At 40.4% G+C, this 26,647-nt stretch overlaps 1 protein-coding gene across 3 annotated transcripts in view; it reads left to right on the top strand.

Moving 5' to 3' along the window:
* LOC140279187 (glutamate receptor 4) overlaps positions 1-22,844 on the top strand; it is a 131,958-nt gene extending 109,114 nt beyond the window's left edge. The window contains exons 12-16 of one of the 3 annotated variants that reach the window (XR_011909318.1): positions 10,566-10,764; positions 12,079-12,326; positions 15,552-15,666; positions 18,601-19,008; positions 21,002-21,090. Coding sequence is in view for 2 of the 3 variants with exons in the window: in XM_072374263.1 (XP_072230364.1) it covers positions 10,566-10,764; positions 12,079-12,326; positions 16,314-16,428; positions 18,601-18,738; positions 21,002-21,166 (865 nt within the window). In the remaining variant the exon portion in view is untranslated. Of the gene's footprint in view, positions 1-10,565; positions 10,765-12,078; positions 12,327-15,551; positions 15,667-16,313; positions 16,429-18,600; positions 19,009-21,001 lie in introns of all 3 variants that reach the window. The other 2 variants (XM_072374263.1, XM_072374262.1) reach the window with 2 other exon arrangements.
* Positions 22,845-26,647: the final 3,803 nt, after the last annotated feature.

Below are 26,647 nucleotides of genomic sequence, written 5' to 3'. Positions count from 1 at the left end.
CAGCAGACTAGTTTGAAATGCAAACAAGATATTTTGTGAGGGCTTATGTGCCCATCCAGCCTGCTTTTCCCGTATTTGTCATTGCATCTCTTATATGTGATTCTGTCCTCTCGTATAAATGAAATACTCCTTTTCTTCATGTAGACCCTCTTTACTAATTTCACAGCTCCGGCAGGAAAGGCAGAGCTGGAAATAGCACAGTCCTCCTCTCCTTTTTGCTCTCTCTGTCTCTTAATAAGGGTTAATACCCCCTTCTGCTCCCTCAAGGCGGCCCATAATAATTAATTCAGTGATTAATATCCCGGTCTCCAATGGCAATGTCTCCGTGGAAATGGGAGAAGAAGGGAGCTTAAATGAAACGGTGACATGATAGTCCTTTTAATTGACTACAAATCCCAGATGAATAGAACAGTGTTTATTCCGGTATTTCCTCCTGAGACAGCAGGATGTCACATCACAGGTCACAAATGTCAATACAAACATCAAGGCAGCCGCCTGCCTCTCCTCGCAGGTGTAATTGTTTATGGTTGTTCCAGCTGTTTTCAGTCACTTCCTGCAAGATGGATTAGCTTTGTCTCCTATGCTGAGTCATGGTATCATTGACTACGATTGGCTTGATTAGAGCTGATTAGCTCAAGTTGTGTGCATGCTGATGGCAAATTTCCTGATGGCTACAGATGAGGCGTAACTTTTCATTTGAGCTGCAAATTGATGTCGGAAAAAGCTGAGTTTGAAAAGGAAAATGACTTTGAAGTGGTCTATCTGCTCCATTCCAACTATTCTATTAATGCAATGTCAATTAGCTTTTGTTATCCAGTTGACACACTTCTATTCTACTGCATGGCTTATTGCTCATGTCAGCAGAGCCCTTCTTACGCGGGGTTGATTTGTCACACTATTCCTGCATATTATGGGCTCATTGCATCTGCATATAGTAGTGGCCTATAGCTTCAAAGAAAAGAAGCAATTTAGTTCCCTGTGCTTTGATATTTCAGTGGCCAGTGCTAATAAGGGTTTTCTTTTCAAAAACAAACATCTCCAGATACCCATTTAAATATTTCCTCAAAAAGATTTTTTTTTTGGTTTTCTTATGACTGCTTATTATTCTAACTCTTTAAACAGATTTATTTTCTTAATTTAAATATTCTTAGTTTCTTAGTTTTACTTGCTTCTTATAGATTTTAGAGGCCTTGAGGGGTAAAAAAATAAAACTCAGACAACAAAGGGGAAGAGTATTTTTGAAAAGTTAATTTCACAGCAATTAATGGCTTTTTAACATAGTAATATATTCAAAGTAAGAAAGTCATAGCTTTGAGTAGTCAAATGGACATTGGTTATCTACCTGGAACATCTGATCAGAGAGCACAAAACAGTAAATGCAATTCAACCTGAAAAGTCTTTTACTGAGGTTGACAGGCATCACGGAGCGACCAGATGTCTGGTGTACATCCTACAGATTTAATCTCTTCTGGAGATAATGCCACAGGTTCCACTGAACAGAGGGATGAAAGACCTTTTTTTCTTTGACAGTATATCATCTCCTTTATAGCTTTTTCAATAGCTTATACTGTCTTTTTATCAGGATAGACATAAGTACTTTGAAGAATCATGATGGGGTGAAGTATATCATTCTAAAGCAGTTGTGCAGGGTTTTTGTTTTCTTTTAAAATTAATATTTAGTCTTTATTTATATCTCAAATATAGCTGTTTATTAGAGATGTACCTTTATTCCTAATTTCTTTTACTCTAATATTTTAGTTAGGAGCTTTGCTGTTTTCTGAGAGGTTCAATTCAATTCAATTCAGTTTTATGTATAGCCCCAAATCACAACAAATGTCATCTCAAGGCACTTAAATAATATTGTCCAATTCAAGAAAATTGGAATTCAATTCATTGTAATCATAATCCAATGAAATCCAATTAATCAATTTCAAAATAATTCAATTAATTCATATAGAGCCAACTCAAAAAACAATATCCTAGCTGAGGAAACCAACAAATATCACCGAAACTTGTCTTCAGTCTAATCTCCCGTCCTGAGCATGCATGTGGCGACTGTGGAAAGGAACGACTCCCTTTTAACAGGAAGAAACCTCTGGCAGAACCAGACTGAGGAAGGATGGCCATCCGCCTCGACCAGCTGGGGTTTGAGAAGACAGAAAAGAGGGGGGGGACACACCATAACACCATTCAAAGAATACCTGTTGGTACAGGGAAACACAAGTTAATAACCACAATAATGTCACATGTACATAATATCATTTGAGAAATTAAACGGAGGGAAAAAGAGAGCAAAGTGAGGAAAGGTGTGACAGATGAGGTCCCCCAGCAGTCTAAGCCTATAGCAGCTTAACTATGGGATGTTTCAGGATTACCTGAGCCATCCCTAACTATAAGCTTTATCAAAAAGGAAAGTTTTAAGCCTAATCTTAAAAGTGGAAAGGGTGTCTGCTTCCCGGTCATTTACTGGCAGCTTATTCCACAAGAGAGGGCCCTGATAACTGAAGGCTCTTCCTCCCATTCTACTTTAAGAAACTCTGGGAACAACAAGTAAACCTGCTGTTTGGGAGCGAAGTGCTCTGTTAGGAAAATATCTTACAATGAGATCTTTAAGATATGATGGAGCTCGGTCATTAAGAGCTTTATATAAGAGGAGAAGAATCTTAAATTCTATTCTGAATTTAACAGGGAGCCAATGAAGATGATCTCTCCTGTTAGTTCTCATTAGAACTCTGACTGCAGCATTTTGGATCAGCTGGAGGCTTTTCAGAGAATATGTGGGACAGCCCAATAATAAAGAATTACAGTAGTCCAGTCTTGAAGTAACAAATTCATGGACTAGTTTCTCTGCATCACCCTGAGACAGGATATTCCTGATTTTAGCAACATTATGAAGTTGAAAGAGGGCAGTCCTAGAAACCAGTTTTATATGTGCGTCAAATGATAAATTCTGGTCGAAAATAACTCCAAGGTTCCTCACTGTAGAACTAGAAGCCAAGGAAATACCATCTAGAGTAACTATATAACCAGACAATTTCTCCCTGAAGCGCTCAGGTCCAAAGAGAACAACTTCAATTTTGTCTGAATTTAGTAACAGATAGTTCTGAGTCATCTAGGTCTTTATGTCTTTAAGACATGCTTGTACTCTGACCAACCTATTGGTTTCATCTGGTTTCATAGATAAGTACAGAGTATCATCAGCATAGCAATGGAAATTTATGCCATGCTGTCTAATAATGTTACCAGCTTAATGCAGTTCCTTTAAACCCAAAAACACGTTCAAGTCTCTGTAACAGAATGCTGTGATCGATCGTATCAAATGCAGCACTGAGATCCAACAAGACAAGCACAGACACAAGTCCGCTATCAGAGGCTAAGAGGAGATCATTGGTAACTTTAACCAGTGCTGTTTCTGTGCTATGATGCACTCTAAATCCTGACTGAAACTCTTCAAACAGATTATTTCTATGTAAATGATCATAAAGTTGAACTGCAACTATTTTTTCAAGAACTTTAGACAAAAAAGGGAGATTGGATATAGGTCGATAATTAGCCAACACTTCTGAATCAAGAGTAGGTTTTTTTTTTAATAAAGGTTTAATTACAGCAACCTTAAAAGTCTGAGGTACATATCCTATCCACAAAGACAGATTGATCAAATCCGAAGGTCTTCTTCTGTTTTCTTATGTAACTGAAATCTTTTTTTATCTGCTAATTTTCTCCAGTTGTGTTTTAATTTAAGACTTTTTTCAGACTCATCATATCCTGAACTCATATTTTTACATCAAAAGCTTCCCACTGGCTAAAATGACACAACCCATGACTTTCATTTCAATAGAATTATCAGTGTGAGTCTACTGGTTACTTTTAGACCACAGAAATAGAATAAGGGGGAAAAAAACACTATATTTCTGTTAAAATTAGCTGCAGTATGATGGGTATTGGTGCTTGTATTGATGTTGTTAATGCTTAAAAGGCCAATGGCATGCTTTCCCTGTTTTCTGGCTTATCTGTTTTGAAAAAAAGAGGTATATAAATGTTTTAGTAAATATTATTATTATGTAGAGAGAACTTGTAATATCCCTTAGTCTCTACCTCTTGCTCCCAAGACTTTTTTTATCAACCTGGCTACTATCACATCATAGTTCCTGTATTTCCTTCAATGGTCTAGTTCTCCAGGTAGCGTGCCCCAGCACAAGTTATACAGCATGACCATTTTAAAAGCAGGAGGTTTTTGCGCTACATCTTTCTACAGCACTTTGTTTTTGCTTCAGAGATTTCTCCAAGAAAATGTTTTTGGTTGTGAGGCAAGTTGACCCTGTTCAGCTTCCCTAAAGACCCATCAATGTTAGATCAGTGGACGTAGTTTGTTTTTCCTGGCCAGTAACACATTCACGAAAATGTTTAGATTTGCTCCCAACACTTGGCGAACTACAGTTTTTTGCAGGTAGACTGAAGTGAGAAGTCGAGGCTGTTCCAACACTAAAAGCAGTGAGGGAAGCTGCTTGAAATGTTTGTGTTATGTTGGCATTAGATCTACGAAAGGATTTTAGTTCAAACATCATGGTCACACTGACTGAAAAGGCAGCTAGGCAAGGCAAGTTTATTTGTAGAGCACAAATCGTACACAAGGCAATTCAAAGTGCTATGGGGGCTAATGATATTTTTTTTGTTCATCGGTGTCTGCACAAGACAACTAAATGTATCAATTCAAACACAAAGTTGCTCATACAAGCATTGGTATACTCCAATTCTGACCTGAACATGTACGGCTGGATTTAAGATGTTGTCATACTCCAAAATTAGCACAAACGTGATGCAGTTTCCTGACTGGTGCGTAACCCCAAGTAGTGTGCATTCATGAGTCACCAACATTTTCTACATAGCTCATAAAACACTCTAAAATGCACTAACATCAGGCTTTTGAGTGGAAGGGGTAAAATGTTCGATCGTTATTCATTCCAACATCAAATAACTGCAGTTGTCGCAGGTTTTAGTCAGCTCCAGCTCGGCACGGCATCGACAACGCCAGGATACACTCTAGGTGCATACAGCTCACATTTTTTTACAGAAACATACAATTACTGACAATAACTTCTCATTTGGAGGCTCTGAAACTGACAGTAACCACTCAGACAAAAAGAGAAGAAGAGAGGTCGATTGATTCCACCTTTTTGCACGACAACTGGCAGATCATTCTCAGTCCTGCTATGTGTGACTGACATATATCTGGTGTGCAGTCAACTATTCTTATTATCTCAGAGATTTTTGATTATCAGAAACGTGTGTCCCGCTGTCCCAGGATACAGTGTATATGTAATGAATAGTTACAAGCTTATCCTCTGGGGGGTAGTGGTTTGCTGGACCAGTGAGTTGCAGCCCTCAGAGCACTGAGGGTTTGTTTAAGCGAGCGTACCCACTGTACAAGAAAGAAATAACCATAGAAATATGCTATTACTGGTGTAAAAATGACTTATGTGGGCACTGCAGAGACTTTGCTACCTTCGGAGCATGTGGGAACCCATGTCGCTCTGCTACTGGATTGGATCCACAGTCCCCTTCTGCTCTTGGCAAAGGGCTGTGATCTCCTTGAAATATTGAAGACTTTCCATCCTTTTCTGTGGTGTGTACAGTTAAGTGCCTTGTCATTTCAGTTTAGAAGCTTGGCTGTGTTAAATATACCATTTTGTGTACCGCGTTCTGCCCTCTTGTGTCAAACGCACCTCTATGGTGACATCGCACAGAAACCCATCTTTAAAGACCAGGTATTTATTTGAGATTTAACAGCTATATGTGGAGTTTGAACAGAAGCAGCAGCTGAGGACAGAACATAAGAGATTTGCAGTGACAGTTTATCTGTCATAAATTCGTCAAAACAATGTGATCTCACCCCAAGTATCACCTGAGGAGCACACAAGCAGCTCCTCATTTATCCAGGCTCTGCTCAAGGACATGGATGTCCCCATCCCTCCACATGTTTCTGCTCCTCTATTTCACGTTGCCGCCATGGCTTCTTCTCATGCTTGCAAATATTGCACATATCCTGTGGAGAAGCTGCACACTCCCTGACAGCAGCCTTTTTCTTCTCTTTTTTGTGCACATGAGAGGAAATAAAAAGCTGAAGAGGAGATTCTGAGCAGCAAGTGCTTCAAAGTTGCCTGCCTCACATCACAGCGTGTCAGATAGCGTGTCACTGGTCAGTGATATTAACAAGAACCACATTATATTCAATCCTGATGTGAGAGTTTCATGTTGCCTGTTATCTTTGAATTTTCATTTAAGCTCCTCAATCTTATTTTCCTAAAAGACACCCCATGTCTACCCCAAATAAACTATTAAATCAGTCCACACTGCATGACTTTTTTATCATTTATGCAGTATATTCTTTATGCTGATTGTTCCAAGGGAGCTTTGAAGCCAGTATGTGAAATATTTCGAACCCAGATGATCCTTTTTGCGACTGCACAGTGGCGTCAAATGGACTGTGCTTTATTTTTGAATATTTCTTGGTACATGAGCTTCTTATGTTTGACATATTTGAAAATGAACAGATTTAAGTTGTTTGAGGTAAAGCTCAGTGAGTTTGAACAATGCATTAGCTTCATGGAAAAAGTAAAAGATGATTACTCAGGAGATTAAATTCTTATGCCCCTTGTATAGCTCAATCTTTAGTAAAGATGAATTATCTAAATATACACACTGTACCAGCGAAAAGGTCAATTAATTGCTGAAACTTTTCTTCTCTACTATACTGAGTATTATTTCTACCTCGAGGCTAACTGGACAACTGCGAAGAATCTTGTTGCTGCAACACACCAGCCAATTTCTACTTTGTTTCCACTTTATTTCCTCTAATACTTTCTGATTTGGGTTTTCTTGTTTCCTCCACTTCTGGAAAAACTGAGCTCATATATCATTACACTCAAGTTCTCCTGCAGCATTTAAGAGCAGTGGAACACTTTTCAGTTCTTGTATTACACCTGAGTTCTGTATTGCACAGAAATCCAATATAAATTTGCACTGGTGGTACTAAAATTGCAAATCATTCAACAATTTCTCAGATATAGAAAGTTAAAAATGAAAAAAATAAAACGAATTTTGTGGATTTTTATCAGTTCTCTGATGGCATGGTTACTTCATATTTACAGACACTAAGAACACACTTATACCAATTGATATTTGCAGTCAGTGCAAAAGACAACAAATAGATAGCAAAACATTAGAGTACAATATCCAAACAAATTAATTGATGTCCAAAACTTATTGAATACGAGTCAGTAAGTCACACAGTTGCACTGGATTCCATCTTTGTGATCTATTATCTTACACTTCTGCTAACCTGAAGTCCCAGTTGATGAAACAGTTACTGAAGTCATTTAGGAGAAAAGCAAAAACATCTTTCTATTCGAGACAATCCTTCAGTGTCATTCTTTGCGCTTGTTTCAGTGAAGAAATCCTATTCAGTTCTGATTGAACAGATGTTATATCAGCATATACACTGACCTCTAGCTTCCATTTGTCACGGTCTCTGCTTTTGGTTGTGTTTTTGCTTAGATTTTTGTCTTTTAGTGTGTCAGGTACTTTATGCATAGCTTCACTTCCTGATTTGGTTTGAAATAGTTTTCTTTTGTCCATTCTGGTTCTCTTTGCTTTCCGTCTCTGTGCTTTACACCTGGTCTTAGTTGATTGCCATCGTTTGTTGTGATAACTACCATAAGGTCATTTTAATCTCCAGTTTTCTTTATACTTTTGCCAGATTCTCATCTAAACAACATTTTTAGTTCCTGTCTGCTTTCTGCCCTGTTTCTTTGAAAATTTACTGATCCTCGGTCTCAGTCCGGTCTTGTCTCTGCTTCAGCCCTGTTTTGTTTGGATGATCTGATTTTGGATTCCCTACTTTATAACACTACCTTTGGTTTTGTTTTTGTGAAACAAAAGTATGGTTTCTTCTCGTGCCAACAATGCTTGTTGAGTGCTGCTTTTGGGTGCACGGCTGGTATTTGTATCTTTCAAATACAAATCATGGCAACAATTTTTGACTGCAATGCCATTTAAAACTGCATGTTGCTGCCAGTGACGGAGGTTAATTGGTCGGAAACGATCGTGCCTCAGCCACAAATGGCCAAACTACATACTGCCATATGGACTGTTGTGAATCTTTCAAATATTGTGCTGCCTTATGAGGAAACTGTCCTGCAGCTGTAAACACTTTTTATGTTAATCCACAGTGTGAAATTGTCCCAAACTCCTGTTTTCTTTATCACAACAAAAATCTGCAATGCCCAGCCGTCTACTACCAATCCATTTTACAAATCAAACTTGCTTGAGATGTTGGAGATACAATAACTTACAGACTGTTTTTTTTTTTTTTATTGAATTTATTAATAGCGACGACAAGACACATGATATACAGAAGTTACTGGCTTCATCATTAATAAGTCACCTGCATAATTCTGTAATAATTCTTAATATCCAGTTTAAGGGGCTCGATTGTTTCAGTTTGAATCACTGTTAAGCTTTGCCACCATTAAATGATTAAACTGTAACTCAGACACACACAGTGGACAGGAAGTCAGAGAAACAGGGTGATTCCTAGTGTTAGAGTTTTGTTCGTGTGATCTTCTGAAATTTAAATAATGAAAACTATCTCCTGCACTGGTGGGGTTCATTCAAAGAGAACCTGATCAATGAAACGAGTACAAATCAGGAATCTTTTTAAAAGACGTTGTAAAATATTCCAAAGTAAGATATTGAAAGTGATGATATTGAATAAATTACATCTTGTGTCAGATTAAAACTGGCTTGGAATGAATAGTATTTATTTTAAAAGATTGTTTTGATCAGTATGAGGAAGTATATTGTTTGTAATCCACAATAGTTAGAGGATTATGGAGAAAAAAGAAAACACTGGCAGGAAAATTACCCAAACTCCCAGTGCTGAGCTTTTGTCACCCCTCCCCCACTGACTCTGTTTACTGCAGACCCATCAAGACACAGCAGTGTGTCACTGTGGATCAAAGTCAGTGGTATCAGCCAGCAAACACATAGCACAGAGAGTTGGAGGGACGGCAAAGAGACTCTCGTCCTCTGGTCCTTTTATTGCAGTCCCAAAACCCACTGCTGATTCTGTATAAATACAGCAAGAAGGAGAAGGATGGGGACAGCCAGATACAGAGAATGAGAGGATTTTGGCAGGAAAGAAAGGAAAAAGAGGAGACAAGAGACGAAAGAGGATGGAACTCATCCATGCATCTCATCAGGCACACCCTCCACCTCTTTTGCTGCTTTTTTTTACAGTAAAATTCTCTCAAATTCTGCTCAAACGCCACAGAAATAAACTCAAGCAGAGGGTTGAGGCGAGAGAAAGAGTCATTTGTATTCAAATCCAGAGCTAATACATCAATAAGTCTATTTCATGGGCAAAGTTCCCTCTGTGTGTGTTGGAGACATGCTCCACTGCAGCACTTCGTTATTGGGAACTGCTACAGGCGCTTGCATCTGCACTGACCACGAAAACTGAGGCTTCCTCTGCGATTATTTGGTTCTTTTGCCAGAACCCTGTGAGTTGGTAAAACAGTTTAAAAGACCCTTAATGTTTCCTCTGTTGATAATCAAAGTAATTTCCAGTGTTTGAGCACCCGGTCAAAGAGGAGACATAGAGAAGGCGTCAGTTGAACAAAAGGATGTTTTTTGTAAACGGTGTCCTGTGTGTATTGAGAACAAAATAATTTGACAACACTGCAATAAGACAGTGAAATAGCAGCCAAGAAAACACTGACTGTTGTAGATGCCTATCTCCTCCCCTCCTCATATCCCCATCTCTCTCCATTTGACATGGAGGCCTGAGGGTTTTGTATCCTCTGCTGTTTGATTTGCACCAAGGGGAGATCTTGTTTGTTCTCCTCAATGCAGCATTTATGGTTTAAGATTCTCCTCACGACCTTCCGCTGCTCCTGAGCAGCGAGCTATCTGTCTCCCTCGAGCGAGAGAGAGAGAGAGAGAGAAAAAACACAAGAAAAGAACAGCGGTGCTGATCTGCTGGCCAGGGGACCTGCAGCTCTTTTCATCTTACCAGTAAACAAAAAGATGGGGTGGGGAAGCAGGGGCAGGAGCAGCTTACACCTTTTTCTTTACCAAAGCTGGTCAATGCAAACATGTGGGGGCTTTTATGAGCCGGTCTGCTCTAATGAAAGGTAAATACAGCTCTGTTAGCATCAAATGGTGTCAGAGCTCCACCTTGTGGTTTTACACCAGCCTCTTTTCTATCTTTAGGGATGGCCCTACATGTTTTACTCAGTCATACCTCATTCCAGTTGTTTACACTTTCACTGCACTTTGTAGCATTTCACTGACTTACTATTTTCTGTCTTTTTATCTCATCCTCTTCTCCTCTTAATCCTATTTTTACCTTTTAAAACACTCCAATCATCATTTCCCTGCTCTACTTTCTTGCACCTCCCTCCTCTCACCCCTTCCTTCCCTCTTATTTTTTATCTTGTCCAACTTTGTTATTCCCCCCACTTTCCCGACACTGTTCTTTCTCCTCCTTCCTTTCACTCTCCAAGATCATTATCTGGGCGAATTGTTGGAGGTGTGTGGTGGTTCTTCACCCTCATCATCATCTCGTCCTACACGGCTAACCTGGCTGCTTTCCTCACTGTGGAGAGGATGGTTTCCCCCATTGAGAGTGCTGAGGATCTGGCCAAGCAGACAGACATTGCCTACGGCACTCTGGACTCTGGTTCAACCAAAGAGTTCTTCAGGGTGAGTTGGTGATACGGTATTTAGTGGTGTACTCCAAGAAAGGTAGGGGGACTCATGCAGTGCTTACATCTTTTAACACATCAGTAAATGGGGTGAACATGCCCATTCACTTATTAACATTTAGAGGATCATGAGGGAATATTTAACAGGACTACAAGGCAACCATGTGTTGTAGAAAATATGTCCACATATCATTGGTGTGGTTTGCAAAATTGATATTTAAAAAAGTACTTTGCCTCTAGAAATGAGGGAGAAACTGTTTTTGTGTCACATGCAAATTGGAATTTGGAGTAAAAGTGTCCTTTTCCATTAAGGAAATGTTTTATTTAAGACATTTAATGCAAACATTCTGCAGTTTGACAGAAATGTAATGTGGCAAATAGTAATATGCATATCTACATGTAATTTTGAGTAGCAGCTATTGTTTGGGGCTCATGTTCTACATGGTGACAGCATCACTCTGAACATCTCAGAAATGTATACAGTAGGTTAAGATGTACTGTTTTTCACACAGTATTCTTTCCCTTGTCAGAGTTATTGTGTCAAGCCCAGGAGAAGCCTTGGGGTGTTTCTTCCTCCCTAACTGTACCAGTTATCTCTGTCTGATAGTGTCATATGTCTTAAGAACATATGCAAAGACAAATTTTGATAAACATTTCCCCTCTCTGGCATAGCAGTTTTAAATTTGAAATACAGTTTATCATAACTACATACTGTGTATTGGAAGGCACATTCTTTAGGCTATAAAATCAGTCTGGAGTAAAGCAAAAATCTGAAATTCTTAAATTTGTCAGTATGTCACACTGTTGGAACTATGCAGCACTGCTCGCAGGCTTTAAAAGTGTCTTAAAATAATTTTTCATGACAAATGTCTCATATCAATTTGCAGTAAAAACAACCATTATATTTATTTCACACCAATCTTTGCAACATTACAACTTCCTCTGAGAAAAGGTAGTTGGTCATGTCTTTGCAATGCTATGCACACACAGATAGATAAAAGAGAGGTTTTGGTCTGTTAGAATAGTATTCATCCCAATACTGCAATTGTATTGGGAAGAAGGAGGTCTCAACAACTTTCAGTATATTTAAAAAGCCTGAACAAAGGCCAAATCAAAAGCCTCTAGTTCTGGATTGATCTTGATTTTCCAGTTAACACACAGAATGACTCCGTAAAGTCATTCTCCTTATAGACTCCATATAGTGCTACAGGGTTACACTGCCGCTCTGTTGTGGGTATGTCTATGTGGATATGTTTTGTCCATCTCTCACACCATCTACCTGTCAACCTCCAACCCCCTAAAAACTTCACAGCGATCCAAGATTGCCGTCTATGAGAAGATGTGGGGATACATGAAGTCTGCCGAACCCACAGTCTTCACTAAGACCACGGCAGAGGGCGTGGCGCGGGTCCGCAAGTCCAAAGGGAAATACGCCTTCCTGCTGGAGTCCACTATGAATGAGTACACAGAGCAACGCAAGCCCTGCGACACAATGAAAGTCGGAGGCAACTTGGACTCCAAAGGCTATGGAGTAGCCACACCCAAGGGTTCACAGTTAAGGTGGGTGGAATAGTGTAACAATATGTTCTACGTGTTGTTATGGTATTCCACCTTCCCTGGTGTGCCGCCTTTCTTACTGCTTGGTGTGGGTGGGTGGGGTGTTTCATGTGTTTGTTTTAGAGCAGCTTTCAGACATCTGTATTTGTTGCATGCATGCCAAGCTTGGTTGTGATGATGCAGGGGTAGTTTTTGCTTCATTTTCTTTCCCTTACAGCTCTCCACACAAGGTAAATCACATTGCTTGAGCTTGCTGTTTGTGCAAAGCTGTTACATTGGCATGCTGGAAGCTCTAGTGAACTTGACTTGACTTAAAATGTCTTACCTAGAAGATAATCTGCTTTTTTTTTAAATGTAATTAGTATGAGAAATTTAGCTGATGTAACTTTAGCTTTCCTTACAATCAACTGCTCCTCAATTTTCAATTAAGACTGCAGTAGAGTTTTGGGAGCCATTTGAATGTTCATCCCTGAGTGACTCTGCCAGACACTGTCTCTGCCTCCTGCATGTAGTGGAATTTACAGACCTGCCTCAGAATACAGCAGCATTACTATGAGGAGTTACACTTTCAATCAGCACAGTCATTGATCAAATCCCTCTGGCAAGGTCTTACTGAGAGGACTGGATAGGTCCTCTCTCTTGTATCTGTGGTATTCATTCCTGAACAGGTGTGAGACCATAACCATAATGAAGGGTCTAAACAACTTTGCTGAATAAAAGATTCATTTTAGAGTATTTTTCTCACTGATCATTTTTAATAAGAGGGTCCACTGAAAAAAAAAGAACAAGTTCTAATTTGATTTTTGTGCCATGTACCAACAAAGTCATTTGTTCCAAAGCAGCCAACCCCTCACAGCCAATAAACCCAACCCTGTTAGTTGTTTTCTGTAAATTCCTCTGCCCACAAAGCCGAGGGTAGAGCAGTTGGTTTCATTTGTAGCCAGACTGGTGCCAGTTTCCAGTCGCTGCTTTTATCCAGAACGAGTCCCTGACAGATCACGGTGATCTCCTCCAGGCCTTCACCCTGTTGTTTTGGGGATTATAATTTTCTGTCAGCCACTTGTCTGGATCTCAGCAAGGAAACACAGCAGCACCATCAAGAGCTGGCAGCATTGGTGGTCAAGGGCTGTTATTTCTCATGGTTCCACAATCAAAATTTGCCATCTAAACTGAGATATTAGCTGTGTTGATTTCTGTTTCTAATCAACTCCATTGCTGAATGTTTAGGGTTTTTTATTTTTCATAATGATACAAATAAATAAAAAGGATCAGAATACACGCTGAGGCAAATCTCTCCCTCCCGCTGCACTATCTCCAGACATCACTACAGCAGCCTTCAGACAACCCCATTAAATCATGATGCATAATTATTTTAAAAAGCTTTTCAAGGGTATTTTTTTCAGCTAAAGATGATTTTCCAGAACAGCTTAATGCTCTGAAATCCTGGGAGCTTTGTGTTTGCTGGCATACACACACTACATACATACGTAGAACAGGTCCAAATTATTTGGAGGTGTTTGTTTTTCAAGAAGCTGGCCAATGCCAATACTTTGGGACAGACTGTGCTGATTGCCAAAATGTAATATTTTAAATTGGATCATTTCCCCTCCGTTAGGAGTGATTGCCAACTTTTGGCTTGTGGTGCTTTAAAGTGAAGCAAAGTGTACTCAAAGGAACCATCTGTCTGAGTTCCGTTACGCTTCATTGTTTTCCCAGACAATCACAATGTCAAACATAATAGTTTAATGATATTTTAGATATATCAACTTGTACAGGACAAGTGATAAAGACAAATCTATAAGAATCAATCTTGGGGGACTGTGAGTGTCCTTTTAAAGATTCATTGTGATTCTTTTTTTTTGCTGTATTGCTAGTGTAGCTAAATAAAACAACAATTTCAAATTCAAATTAATCTTTTTTTAAGAGCAAGTCAAAGTAAGTTAGGTCTTTGTAGAAGGAATCTGTTTGTCTATATCAACAGTTAAGCGTTGCCTTTCAGCACCCTGCATCTCCACCGTAAAGTTCAGAATTGCTGCTCGAAATTGGCATAAATTTTCAAAAAAAAAAAAAAAGAACTCACTTCCAACTCATCACTTACACTCGGCCTGGAGTGTTTGGTGGTGCATTGTGATTGTCGCAATCCGGCTCAACAACCATAACATACAGTGCAGTTAACTAAGACAACTTGTCCACTCTCCACTAAAAGACTCCTGCAAGGTCAGCGAGGATAGAGAAGGGTCATAACCTAAATGTAATGAGCACCCCATTAGCTTCATTGTTGTAAGCACAGTGCAGTGATTGACATCGTCATCTTGTTCAATGATGAGGCAGAAAAACAGTTGAAAAAGATTTGTACCCAAGAAACTAAATTTGGTTGAATTTCTGCAAAAAGACCGATGTGTTTTGGTTAAGATGACAACAAAGCACCTTCTTAGTTAGTTTCAGTCAACAAACCTCCTTCATTACGTTTAGGTAACAGAACTATTCATTTATATTTAAACAACTCTCCTACTTTCTCATGATTTGGCAACAAAACTAATTATTTAGGTTCAGGAATCAAACCTACTTTTACATGTTCAATCAACAAAAATACTTGGTTAGTTGTATGATAAAAAATAATACTTGCTTAAGTTTGGGCAACCATTAACCACATGTCCGACAGCACACTTTTCACTCAATCCAACTAGTCTTACATCTATTTTCATGGTTATTCATGCTACAGTGATGTCACAAGGAGAGAACATTTAACTACAGTCTCATGGTATATATTTCAGATGTTAAGCACCTACTATTAAAAACTGTACTTCATGTCTATAATAATCCTCATAATGAAGGGGTTGTGTTGAAATTTCAGGCCATTGGGTCATGTGCTGGGTTCAGCATGTTAATGATTATTAAAGATTTGACAGCTGGTATGTCATATGTCCTTCAGGGTTTTTTTTATCAGCTTTAGCTTGCTAGTTGATGCTAATGCTGGACATTGGTGAGAAAGTATTTTTTCACTGGACTTTGTTATTACACAAACACAAAAAGCTTAGATTTACAGCACATCTAAGGAGAGAGATTTGTCTTAAGTCTGTGTTTGGGTTCTTGTATGGGAATAATGCACTTTTCCACCCTTGTCCCTCACTTAATGCTACTCCTCCCTTCCCCCTCCCCCTCTTCCTTTCCTCCCAAATTGGACAGCATACTCACCCCTCTCACCAAATATGTTTTATCGTTTTCAAGAAGTGCAGTTAACCTGGCAGTGTTAAAACTCAATGAGCAAGGACTGTTGGACAAATTGAAAAACAAGTGGTGGTACGACAAAGGAGAGTGTGGCAGCGGAGGCGGTGGCGAGAAGGTTAGCCACTATGTCGCTATGCCCATGTGACCATGATGTGGGTAAAAGAGAAATGTTTGTTGGTAACAGGAGCATCTGCCGGGTCGACTGCCTAGAGAAACGCAGATGAATATGAAACTGCGGCTTTTAATCTGAAGCGGAGAGCGAGTACTGTTGAAGCAGAAACATTTGCTGTTGTGCTTACAGGGTAATGGAAAAACGTGGGTATAAGTGCTTTCTTACAAAAAGACACCTCTTGGAAAATGATAATAATCCTATACTGGGTGGTTTTGGTGCTGCAGTGAGTATAACTGAGCCAATAGTTTTGGGTTGACAGTACTAGCCCCCATGGTTGTTTTGAAAAAGGTCCCGGCAGTATGCGCCTGTTTCAGAAAAGCGATGCAGCCGGGGTCCCACATTTATATGTCTGTTAGCTCTGCCCCCTCCCTTAGATATCTCCCAATAAACCCAACCCTGGAGATAGGTATCTCAAATCAATGAGCAAAGAGACATGTAGCTGAAGTGGGGCCCCTTCTCGGCTTCGTCACTTTGTGAAGAGTACTGAGCTGCTCTTATTGGGCTTCTTCTGATTGAATAACATAAAATAACATGTCCTATGATGTTATTTATGTTATTTTCCCCACCCCACCCTTCCCCGTGATTTGAAGAACGCCTGTAAACCTTGCCGTATTGAAACTGAGTGAAGCAGGAGTCTTAGACAAACTGAAAAACAAATGGTGGTACGATAAAGGGGAGTGTGGACCCAAGGACTCTGGAAGTAAGGTCAGTCTCCACCAGCCTGGGAGCCTCCCCTCCTCTCTTTGTCTCTGTACACACTTTTGTCGCGCTGGCTGTACTGTTCTGTTATCACAGCAGGCTGGCTGATAAGATACACACACAGTAGTCTGAGAAACAGCCAGTGACAGACGTCCAGGCAGAGGCTTAGCCTGAGGGATGCAGCATGACAGACACGAGGCATGAACACAAGTGATGGTTTAACAACAGCTAAGGTTCACACAGACACCGGCCATCACTAAGGACGGTTCCAAGGCATGTTCAGACATAAATGTATGTCACACATGATGTCAGTAGTACTGTATGCCACAGCCTTAGTAGCACAATCGAGACTGATCAATGCTACTGATGCATACGGAGCATGGAGAGAGCTGCCGCATTTTAAACAAAGCAGCATGCACCTTCACATCAGCAATGTCATTTTATTCAGATCCCTGCAGTGCAGGACACACACACTGTCACCTACAAACAGGAATTAGCATGAGAGGCAGTTGTTCGTAGCAAGAGGTCATGAGCTGAATGCACCTAACGGATGTGGGTGATTCATCAGAGGGAGATAAACTGCAGGTAGGAACAAGAGTTCAGAGAGATCAACTGGATCCGTTTGGGGAAAAAAGGGGGTTAAAAAGGTGAAGATCTGGACTAAAAGACAGGTTGTTTTTTAGAATATGAAGGAGCATAAAGAGCCAGTTGATCCAAATCACAAAAGCAAGTTTTTCTCACTTGCCTCAGGTAAACAAGTGTTTTTTGACAACTTGCCTGGGAACAGACAAGGATGCTGTATGAGGGCAAAGTGACAGGTGAATAACACTAATCTATGAATCATGAAAAGTTAGTTGTTGAGCTTTAACCAGGAAGGTGTACCAAGAAGCGGACTCAGCACTGCAAGGCTTTCTTTTTGTTAGCAGGCTTGTCGAAACTAAAATCTACACTCAGAGATAACAGTTACATTAACAATGGTTGAGTTATTCATTTCCTGACAGTTAGTCAGCATCAATGAATCACTTTGACTTTAATTACAGGTCAGACATCCTCTTTCAATACTTCAGCCAGACAACATTTAAATGTTGTTTCAGTCTGATTTTGATGTCTGGGATATCATCAGGACAATAATCGGGAAAAGCCTGTAGATTCTTTCAGCCAATTTAATCTGTAACTTTGACAAAAAATGCTCATAATGAGTTCAGTCTAAGTTACTATGGTGATCTAGCTCAGTTAAAAGAGAGACACCTTCATGACACCAAAATAATTCTTGATTTTCAGCTTAGCGTTGCTTGCCAAGCCATTAATCCCGCATCATGGAACACCCTTCAGATGATTTGGCCTGTTTGTCGTCAGTATCATCCGTTAGAACTGCAGCTGTGGCTGTGACACACAGCTCAGGCTATTTTAAAAGCTTTGGCAGCCAACAGCATGTAAAATAATCCTCACAGGCTGAATTCAGAGTTGAACATGTTGACACGAGTCGCTATTATTCTGACTCGCTATTATTCTGACTCACTAATATTCTGACTCGCTAATATTCTGATTCGCTAATATTCTGACTTGCTAATATTCTGACTCGCTAATATTCTGACTCGCTAATATTTTGAGATTTTGTCCACATGAGGTGCTGATCCAGAGTAAACAGGATGATGTTTCTGAAGTAAATAGTTTTACTTATAGCACATTTATTCATTTTTTTCTGTATTTTAGTGCAGATCCAGATCACTTTAGTTGAAATTCTAAATCAGTAGTAGGATGAGCGTAGTAAGCACTCCTTTCGCTTTTTACTGTAACTGTGCAGTCATGAAGAAAGCTTAGATTATCATGAAACAATCAGTACTACAGCTGCTGCATTGGGGGAGTAAGAAAAAATACTGTTTGTAATTTGGTTAAACTGACTTTTTGTGTTAGGTAAAAGTGTTTATGGGGAGTGGGAAGATTATTGATAGCATGGCTGCTGTGCAAACGTTGATTGGTAGGTTAGAGATAGTAAAGTGAAAAATAAAGGGAGGACTGTGAGTGTGATGAGTTGAGTGTGTGTGTGTGTGTGTGTGTGCATGCTGGGAGTTTGGGATTTTTTTCCTAATTGTCCTGACTAATGTGTTTGGTGATAGTGTGTCGCCCCTGCTAAAACTAGTGCTGACTCGTGTTTGTTCTTCTTCTGGCCGGCTGCAGGACAAGTCATCCCAGGCCCTCAGCCTGAGCAACGTGGCAGGGGTCTTCTACATCCTGGTCGGGGGCCTGGGTCTGGCCATGCTGGTGGCCCTCATCGAATTCTGCTACAAGTCACGCAACGAGGCCAAGAGAATGAAGGTGGAGCCCCAGTCCCAATCCCAGTCCCAACACCCCCATTACAACCATCCCCAACACCACTGCTACCCCTGCCACTCAGGCAGCCCCCGCCATAGCCCTGAGCCTAGCCAAAGCCAGAGTCCAAGACCCAGCATCCACAACTTAGCCGAGTTTAGTGAGGTTTTCAATGATTATGGCAGCGACGGGGAAGCTGATAAGATGTAGATGGGGTTTTCGTAGAAGGTCTTCCCAAGCCTTTGGTCCCCTTTACTAGCTCCCTGCACAGAGACTGTAAGTGAATCCCATCATATCCTGTGGTAGCTTCGCCGTGCTGAGTGACTGTCGTGACCAGTGGCAAAATGCTTCCCACTTCTGTGTCCTATCCGCTCACTATGTGGTCATGTGACGTCCCAGTCTGCGTTTGAGCTTTTTCTCAGTGTGACAGGAAGTAATGAGTCATCCTCAGACATGATGTCGCCTCTCCCTGCTTTGCAGCTTGTGTGGCTGCAGAGGTTGGCCCTCATTTATCAAACCGTGAGACTCATTTTCCTGCCAAAAGCAAACATGCATTGCTCATTCTGAACTCAGTGGGAAGTTAATATTAATCTTAAGATAATGCTGGAAGAAGGTGAAGAACGATTGCTCACCCTCATCAAAGTCTGAGGATGAACATGCACGTTTATGCAGATTAGTTCAATTTAAGTTGATTTAGTGGCATAGAAACAACACAAGAACCTCAGAAAATATTCCTAATCTTTACAGTTGACAAAGAAAACCACTCATGTAGCTGTGATGATGCAGCTTTTTCACAAAACGCATGGTGTATCTAGAGGGGAAAAAAAACATGATAAATGAGGACCAATGTCTCTCCTGTACACACACATCTACACCTGTAAAGACATTTCATCAAACTGCAGAGCATTCGTCCATCTCTCATCTACTTTGACCCCCTGAAGCACCTTGTTTTCTCATAATAAATGGTTTTTATATCCTTTTGAGGACCTGAACACGCTCACATGTAAACACACCTAAACATCAACGGCGCACGCTGTCGCTGGGGGACATCACTGTTATCAGTCTGTCACTTAGAATAGACGATGAATGTAAAACACGCACAGGAAATATAATGAGAAACCAGCCCCGAGCACACAGGGAGCCTTTTCTGATAAAGCCATACAGAGGCACTGCACATTGAAACGCTGAAGTATACATGAGTGGGGTGGACTAACCCTCGAGCTGACATGACTATGCTGATGTGAGTCGTTTGCTCTGTATATTTCCCACAGATCTTTGACCATTAGACTTTCAGATATGTCTTCAGTCAGTGTATATCTGTCCAGCGTGATTATGTGTCCCCCATCAGCACAAACTCTTCATTAGCTTGACTGTTGCTTAGTCAGCTTCCCTGTCCCACTGCCTGCAACTATCATTCACTTTGTAGTAATTCTGTCACTGATGGATATATATGTAGTGTGGTGCTGGCTACTGTTCTGAATGGCTATGAAAGGTGTTTGTTTTTTTTTACTGTGTGTATATATATTTAAATCTGCAACTGTTCTGTCTGTTGATTTTGCACTTTGGAGTTTTTCCTAAATTTCTTGGAGACAGAAGCATTGTAGCCAATAAACATTTAGGCAAATGTTAACTGCGGTCCAACTCAGAACAGCTCTTTACAGCATAATTGTTTTTTATATCTACTTTTATTTTTATCCGCTGAGTTAGCAGAGCTTCAGGTTTTCTCTTTCATCTCTACAGAACCTGAAGCCCAGTCAGACAGTAGTTTTAGAGCCTCTAATAAGCAAATGATTTTAAGTAAAAGATAAGTTGTTTCCATGCAGATCTCTGAATGAACTTGCCTTCAACAATTTGAGGAAGAAAGGTTCCTTCTCACATTTTAGTGTTGACACACTACTCCTGTATTTCTGCTACTTTTTTGTAGCTACAGTGTTTCTATAACTGATAGAACTAAAGGCCAGAGCAGTTCCTCTTCAAAGGGCAACTTTGTGGCAGCTGCAAATCTTCTTTTTTCCCTGCCTGTTTGTGGTCCAACATCTCACCTGGCCACAGTGCAGAGGCACATGTCTAGATGTGAGAATGGAGTAGGGAGGATATTATGGACAATGGAGGAAATTTTGCTAGATTTATATTTTCTCTATGAAGGTAACTTGTCCTTCATCCATTTCCTCAGAGTGAATAATCTGCAGTAACTCCAATCTGCAAAGAATAAGGTTTTCTCTTGTCACCTGCTCCATTCACAAACCTCTCTCTTTGCGTTTCTTCTCAGCTTACATTCACAGAAGCCATGAGGAACAAGGCCCGTCTGTCCATCACAGGCAGCGTTGGGGAGAACGGACGAGTGCTGACGCCCGACTGTCCCAAAGCCGTCCACTCCGGGCCTCCCATCCGTCAGAGCTCCGGCCTGGCCCTGGTCTCCTCTGAGCTTCCTTGAAAACCAAAAACCTCTCAAGTGCCTTATTGCAAGAACAACAAAGACAATATCCCCACCACCCACAAACAGAAACGAACCACATAGAAACAGGATTCTCACAGCCAACAGGTGTCCTCCAGTGGGCGCGACAGGAGCGAAAAACAAACCTGCTGTTCGAGGTCAGAGGGCTTGTTGCAGCTCAGTGAAATCCCTCTGAAATCTGAGGAAACCAGAGGCAGAGCAATCACTTTTTTTCTTTTTTTTTACTGCTAAAGTAGGTTCTTGAAAATCTGCTGGAGTCATTCAACCTTTACCAGTGATGAAGAGGAACAAAAAAGGATGAAAATGAATATCATGAGATATTATAAGACCAGAAAACTGTAAACGTGAAACTCAAAACTGTGTTGGTTTCTTTTGATTGCTGCGAATTGGCAAAAACTGAACCCCGATCAAGATTGTTTTCGAACTGAACAGTATTTGCTACACAGACATGAGCAGCGTACAATGGACAACAATCACGCCAGATATCAACAAGTGACACTGGGACGGCTGCAGCCCAACGCCATGAAGATAGGATTAAAAATATTTGTATTGTAAAAAACCTCAAATTAAATCTATTGATACTGAATATATGAGCAAACATAGAAAACTGTGAAAATAAGTAAATATGTATATTCCGTGGAAAACAAACTGAAATCGTTTGCTGTACATAGCCACAACTGTGCTTGCTTTTTAAACAGATGTACATAGCAGATATTGTAGTGAAGAGGCAGTTCTTTTTTGTAAATCATCTTTAAAGATTTTATTCGTCGCAATAATGGAAAGGATGATGCCACTTAAGGGGGGAGACGTGGGAGGTTGTATTAAAAATTGTGTTGACTTCATTATTGTATTATATAGGAGCATTCAAACTCTTAATGTGAGGGGTATCAACTGCCCAAATATTCTGATACCTGTTGCTTAAAAAATAATAAATATATTCAACAATGAATGTTAACTAGCTCCACCCCCAATCCTTAATCCACTACCCTCACTGTGCAGACATAGACCCAGAGAGTTTCTTTATGAATCAAGTTTCTGCAGTCAGAATAGAACTATTTTTTTCATTCTTTGATCTATTTTTTTTACCAAGAAATGAAACAGAAATTGTCTGTCTCCTGGTCTTAAATGTTGACAGTCAAGTACTATCTGGGTAGATCTTTTAGACCATTATGTGTGTGGAGACACTTGTCCAACATCAAACGGTACCATTTCTTTCACTATATGTTACTTAAACTTTCTAAGAAAATGGTGTATGTATGTGTGTTGAGCCATGATTGGAAGCCACTCCTTGCTGAATCACTGTGGATCCTCCAGGCAGGCTGAACACGCTGTAGCAGAAATGTATTCGCGCTTACTGAAGCGTCCTCATCTCTTCTGGACATGGTGGGACAATCTGCGACAGGAAACGAGACGCCGCATCTTCAGCAACACCAACTCAACGATGGTGTTGGTACATGGTATTAAGTTAACTCCTAGCTCTGATCTGAAACATGCCAATGCGGAATGTAGGTGGGGAAACCAGCTGAAATAGTTCAGGTCTTGCTCTCTTGTCCTGCCATCCGTCTTTAGGACTCAAGTGTAATATAGCGTCTTATTTTGATTTCAATTGTACGTCTTTATTTTATCTTTTTTAAGTAAAACAAATTTTAAATTGCAATGTACTATGTCATTTTTGGAGATCATGGTTTTAAGTCTTTAACTCCCCCTCGACTTGGAACCTCCAAGTGCCACAAATAGCAGAGAAGCAGAGTTACAGGTGAGAAATGTCCATCCATTTTCTATACCGTCAATCCGTTAATCGGGTAGCGGGTGGGCTGGAGCCTATCCCAGCAGTCATCGGGCGAAAGGTGGGGTACACCCTGGACAGGTCGCCAGTCCATCACAGGGCCACATAGAGACAAACGAGACATACAACCATGCACACTCACACTCACTCCTACGGACAATTTGGAGTCACCAATTAACCTGACATGCATGTTTTTGGATGGTGGGAGGAAGCCGGAGTACCCGGAGAGAACCCACGCATACACGGGGAGAACATGCAAACTCCACACAGAAAGGCCCCAGGCAGGGATGGTGAGAAATGTAAAAGCTTTAAATGTACAGATATTTGTAGAAATATGATTGTTGCTTTTTTTCTAACAGGAAGTCACAGGTAGTCCAACCCTGCACTTCTAGACTCCAGAATCTGTCTGGAGTAACAAGTTAACTGATCCCTGTGGTTTCAAGCAAGTCCAATTCAAGCTTAGCTTTTTGGTCACTTTTGTTCAGGGCACCTTATGCTGGGTTTACACCAAACGATTTTCACAGTCCCAGACTAAAAACTGACAGTCTTGAGAAGTCTAACTGGAGTCTTGGCGCGCTCCCGTCGGCGGACGTAGAAGAACGAGCCATATTCTGTGGCGTTTTCTCTTCTTTTTATTGGGTTTTTCACTACAAACCACTGCACAGACAAGAGCAGCTGTAGCTAAAAGCTGCTTCTCCTCCATTTTTGTAAAATTTCTGCTGAGCATGATGGGGAAAAAATTGCATGAAGGGAATAAAATCTAAAAAATTGAGTTGTAGTTTTGTAAATAGTGACCCTATAAGATTCACAGTCTTTGTAAAATCTTTAGTCTTAGGCTAGTCTAGGACTAAAAACTCTAAACACTAGTCTTTAGATGTGAGCTGATAGTCTTTCAGAGTCTTTTCTAAGTCTTTTCAAAGTCTTCTGGTGTGTGGGTAGCATTAGATATGAATGGGTGGATAGGCAGAAATATAACCCAAGGACAGATCCCAGGTGATCCCCATTTCTAGTCTGCATGCCAACCTACATGAATCATCAACACTGGCCTGTAGCTTGCATGCTTAAAACTTGGCACAAAAGTAAACAATATCGCTGTTATGGGATATTCAGATTCCTTTCATCATATTTATCCACACAAATCCCAGCTAGAACAAAGAGAATCAAGCGTTAGTTTAGTTAAGTTAAGTTGTGGCCAAAAGGATTTGTAGGATGGAATTGTCTCCCTTCATAAAGGATGATCCAACTGTTCTCCTGCTAAATGAGATACTAAATGAAGCTTTGGAGCTCCTTTCCTTGGTAATTTAGATCATTTGAACAGCTCTTAACACGACTGCTTCTCAGATAGTTCTCGGTTCTTTCTCTTAGATGGGAACCATCCTAAACCACAGACTATTCGACTAGGCTCCACGCCTCTGCTGCATACACTGACGAGGAAACAAGACGTTAGCATACAAAAGTAGTTACATGATATAAACCTGATGCAAAAGAAATCTAGAAGTTGTTTGTACTGTGGCCTTGTGTGTAAGAGACTGCTCAGCTTTAGAGGGCGCTCATACTTAGACCAAGAAATATTCAGTTGTACAAAACCGTGTTCTCCTGCACACCTTTCCTTTAAAAAATCTCAATGAATGTGAAATTGAATTAAAACACTACAACACGCCCCTCCCGTCACCTGTTTCCAATCAAGAAGCAAATCCTGTTGCAAGGAAGAGAAACTTCAGAGTGTGTGGGATCAAAGCACTGTCCCAAGGTTGAAAGTCAGAAGAAATTAATTATTTGGTGTTTTTTTCCTCTGCATCAGTAACAAACAGAAAAGATGGATTGACAGAGTGTCACCCTGACAGTTAAAGCAGCCGGCTCAGAGAAAGGCACAGTTGCTGAAATAAAAAGAAAGTCGTGAGATAGCACACATAGGCTGCTATTGAAGGAGGCACCCTGCTTGGCATCCTGCCGGCATGTAAGACACAAGTGTCTTACAACCCTGGGGCAAATTTTACTGGCCAGATTCAAACCACACACTTTTCCACAGTACATGTAAAAAATCTAATCTACGAAAAGTTAGAAACAGAACCAGACTTATTGTCGGAGATTATGAAGAAGAAACAGGAGTTCAGGGGCAGTGAAATGCACCTAGGAGCTCATCCAAGTTCATTTTCAGTTGGTTTTCAGCGCAGTCAGTAAAAAGTTCTGCATCGCGTGCATGAAATTGCATTTGAAACCAGTTTGAAAGAAACTATAAAAATGAAATGATGAAGCTCGATAGGTTTTGGCCTTTCTGGTGTTACACCCAAACCTATTGAATAATCAAATTAATTGTGAATCCACTTTCATAATTTGGATTTTTCAGAGACATAGCACAGTAACTGGAGTAGAAACATTACTTCCAAGACCTTTGGGATGAGATGTGATGAAATTTGGTGCTGGCAACTCACAGAATTCAGGGGAAAACGTAAAGCAGAGGGAGATTTTTTATTTCTATTTTTGTCCCCTAAATTTCAAGAATAAAATTAAATAAAAATAAAATGCCATGTTGGAATTCTAAACTGAAATGATGTAACACTCGAACAAACTGGCAGATCTGCTAACAGTGTGTTCTATTTAAGCTTGGACATCAGAATGTTCTAGATTCCAGGGGGGAGTTGAAAGTTGAAATTCTGACTCTTCAAGTCAGAGAAATATCCCCAGACCTAACTTAAGTCCTATAGCGCTTTTCTAGTCTAACTGACCACTCAAAGCACTTCTAACACTACATGCCACATTCACCCATTCACACACACTCATACAGCACGCCTTAAGTCTACACATAACTATGTCCTTTCTAACCATTCATACACCGATGGATACATCAGAAGGCAACGTGGGGTTCAGTGTGTTGCCCAAGGATGCTTCAGAGTTGAACCACTGACCTTCTGATTGATGGGCAACTGCTGTTCCTCCTGAGCTACAGTATACAGTATAATATATAGTAACATGTTTATTCATCCTAATAATGTTCAAGAATGAACATTGCGACAAAATAATGTACTTATAACGATGATAATAATACTGGTCAAAGACAACCGAGATAACAAAGGGCTAATTATAGTTTTGCTGTGTTATCAACACAGATCCATAAGCATAGAAAGATACATTGTATATTAGTGATTAAACAGTGGGTGATTCACATTATTTAAAGAGGAGAGTCCAAAATAGGTGGTAGTATCTTGCTGGACCACCTTTAGCTTGGGTTACCGTGTGCATTCACCCTGGCATTGTTAAGATAAGCCGATCCAATGCTAACACATTTATTTCCATCCACAATTGCATTCACTTTTTGCCAAGATGTTATATTGATAACGAGAGCTGGAACGCAGAGTAAAGTCTCAGGCTCCCTGAACCACTTTCAGAGTTTTAGCCTGATAAATTCCACCACTGTCAACCTGGAATATGCTTGAGCCATCAGGGAAGAAAAAGAATCTAGTGCTGGGAAAACCTGGTCATGCAGTATATTCACGTAGTTGGCTGACTTCTTGTTTTTGGGGCGTATAATGTTGAAGCTCGACCTGACCAACTCCAGATCATAACACATCATACAGTCAGGAGCAGCCCTGGATCCACCCATCCAGAACAGGGTCAGCCTGGACTCACAGGACCTTTCTCCACAGTCCATTCTTCTTTTGATTATCCTCACTGAT

The sequence above is a fragment of the Leuresthes tenuis genome, unplaced genomic scaffold, assembly GCF_036924035.1.
Source record: "Leuresthes tenuis unplaced genomic scaffold, fLeuTen1.0.hap1 SCAF_21, whole genome shotgun sequence".
NCBI lineage: Eukaryota > Metazoa > Chordata > Actinopteri > Atheriniformes > Atherinopsidae > Leuresthes > Leuresthes tenuis.
Note: the sequence above shows the minus strand (reverse complement) of the source record. Positions and strands in the feature narration are given on the sequence as shown.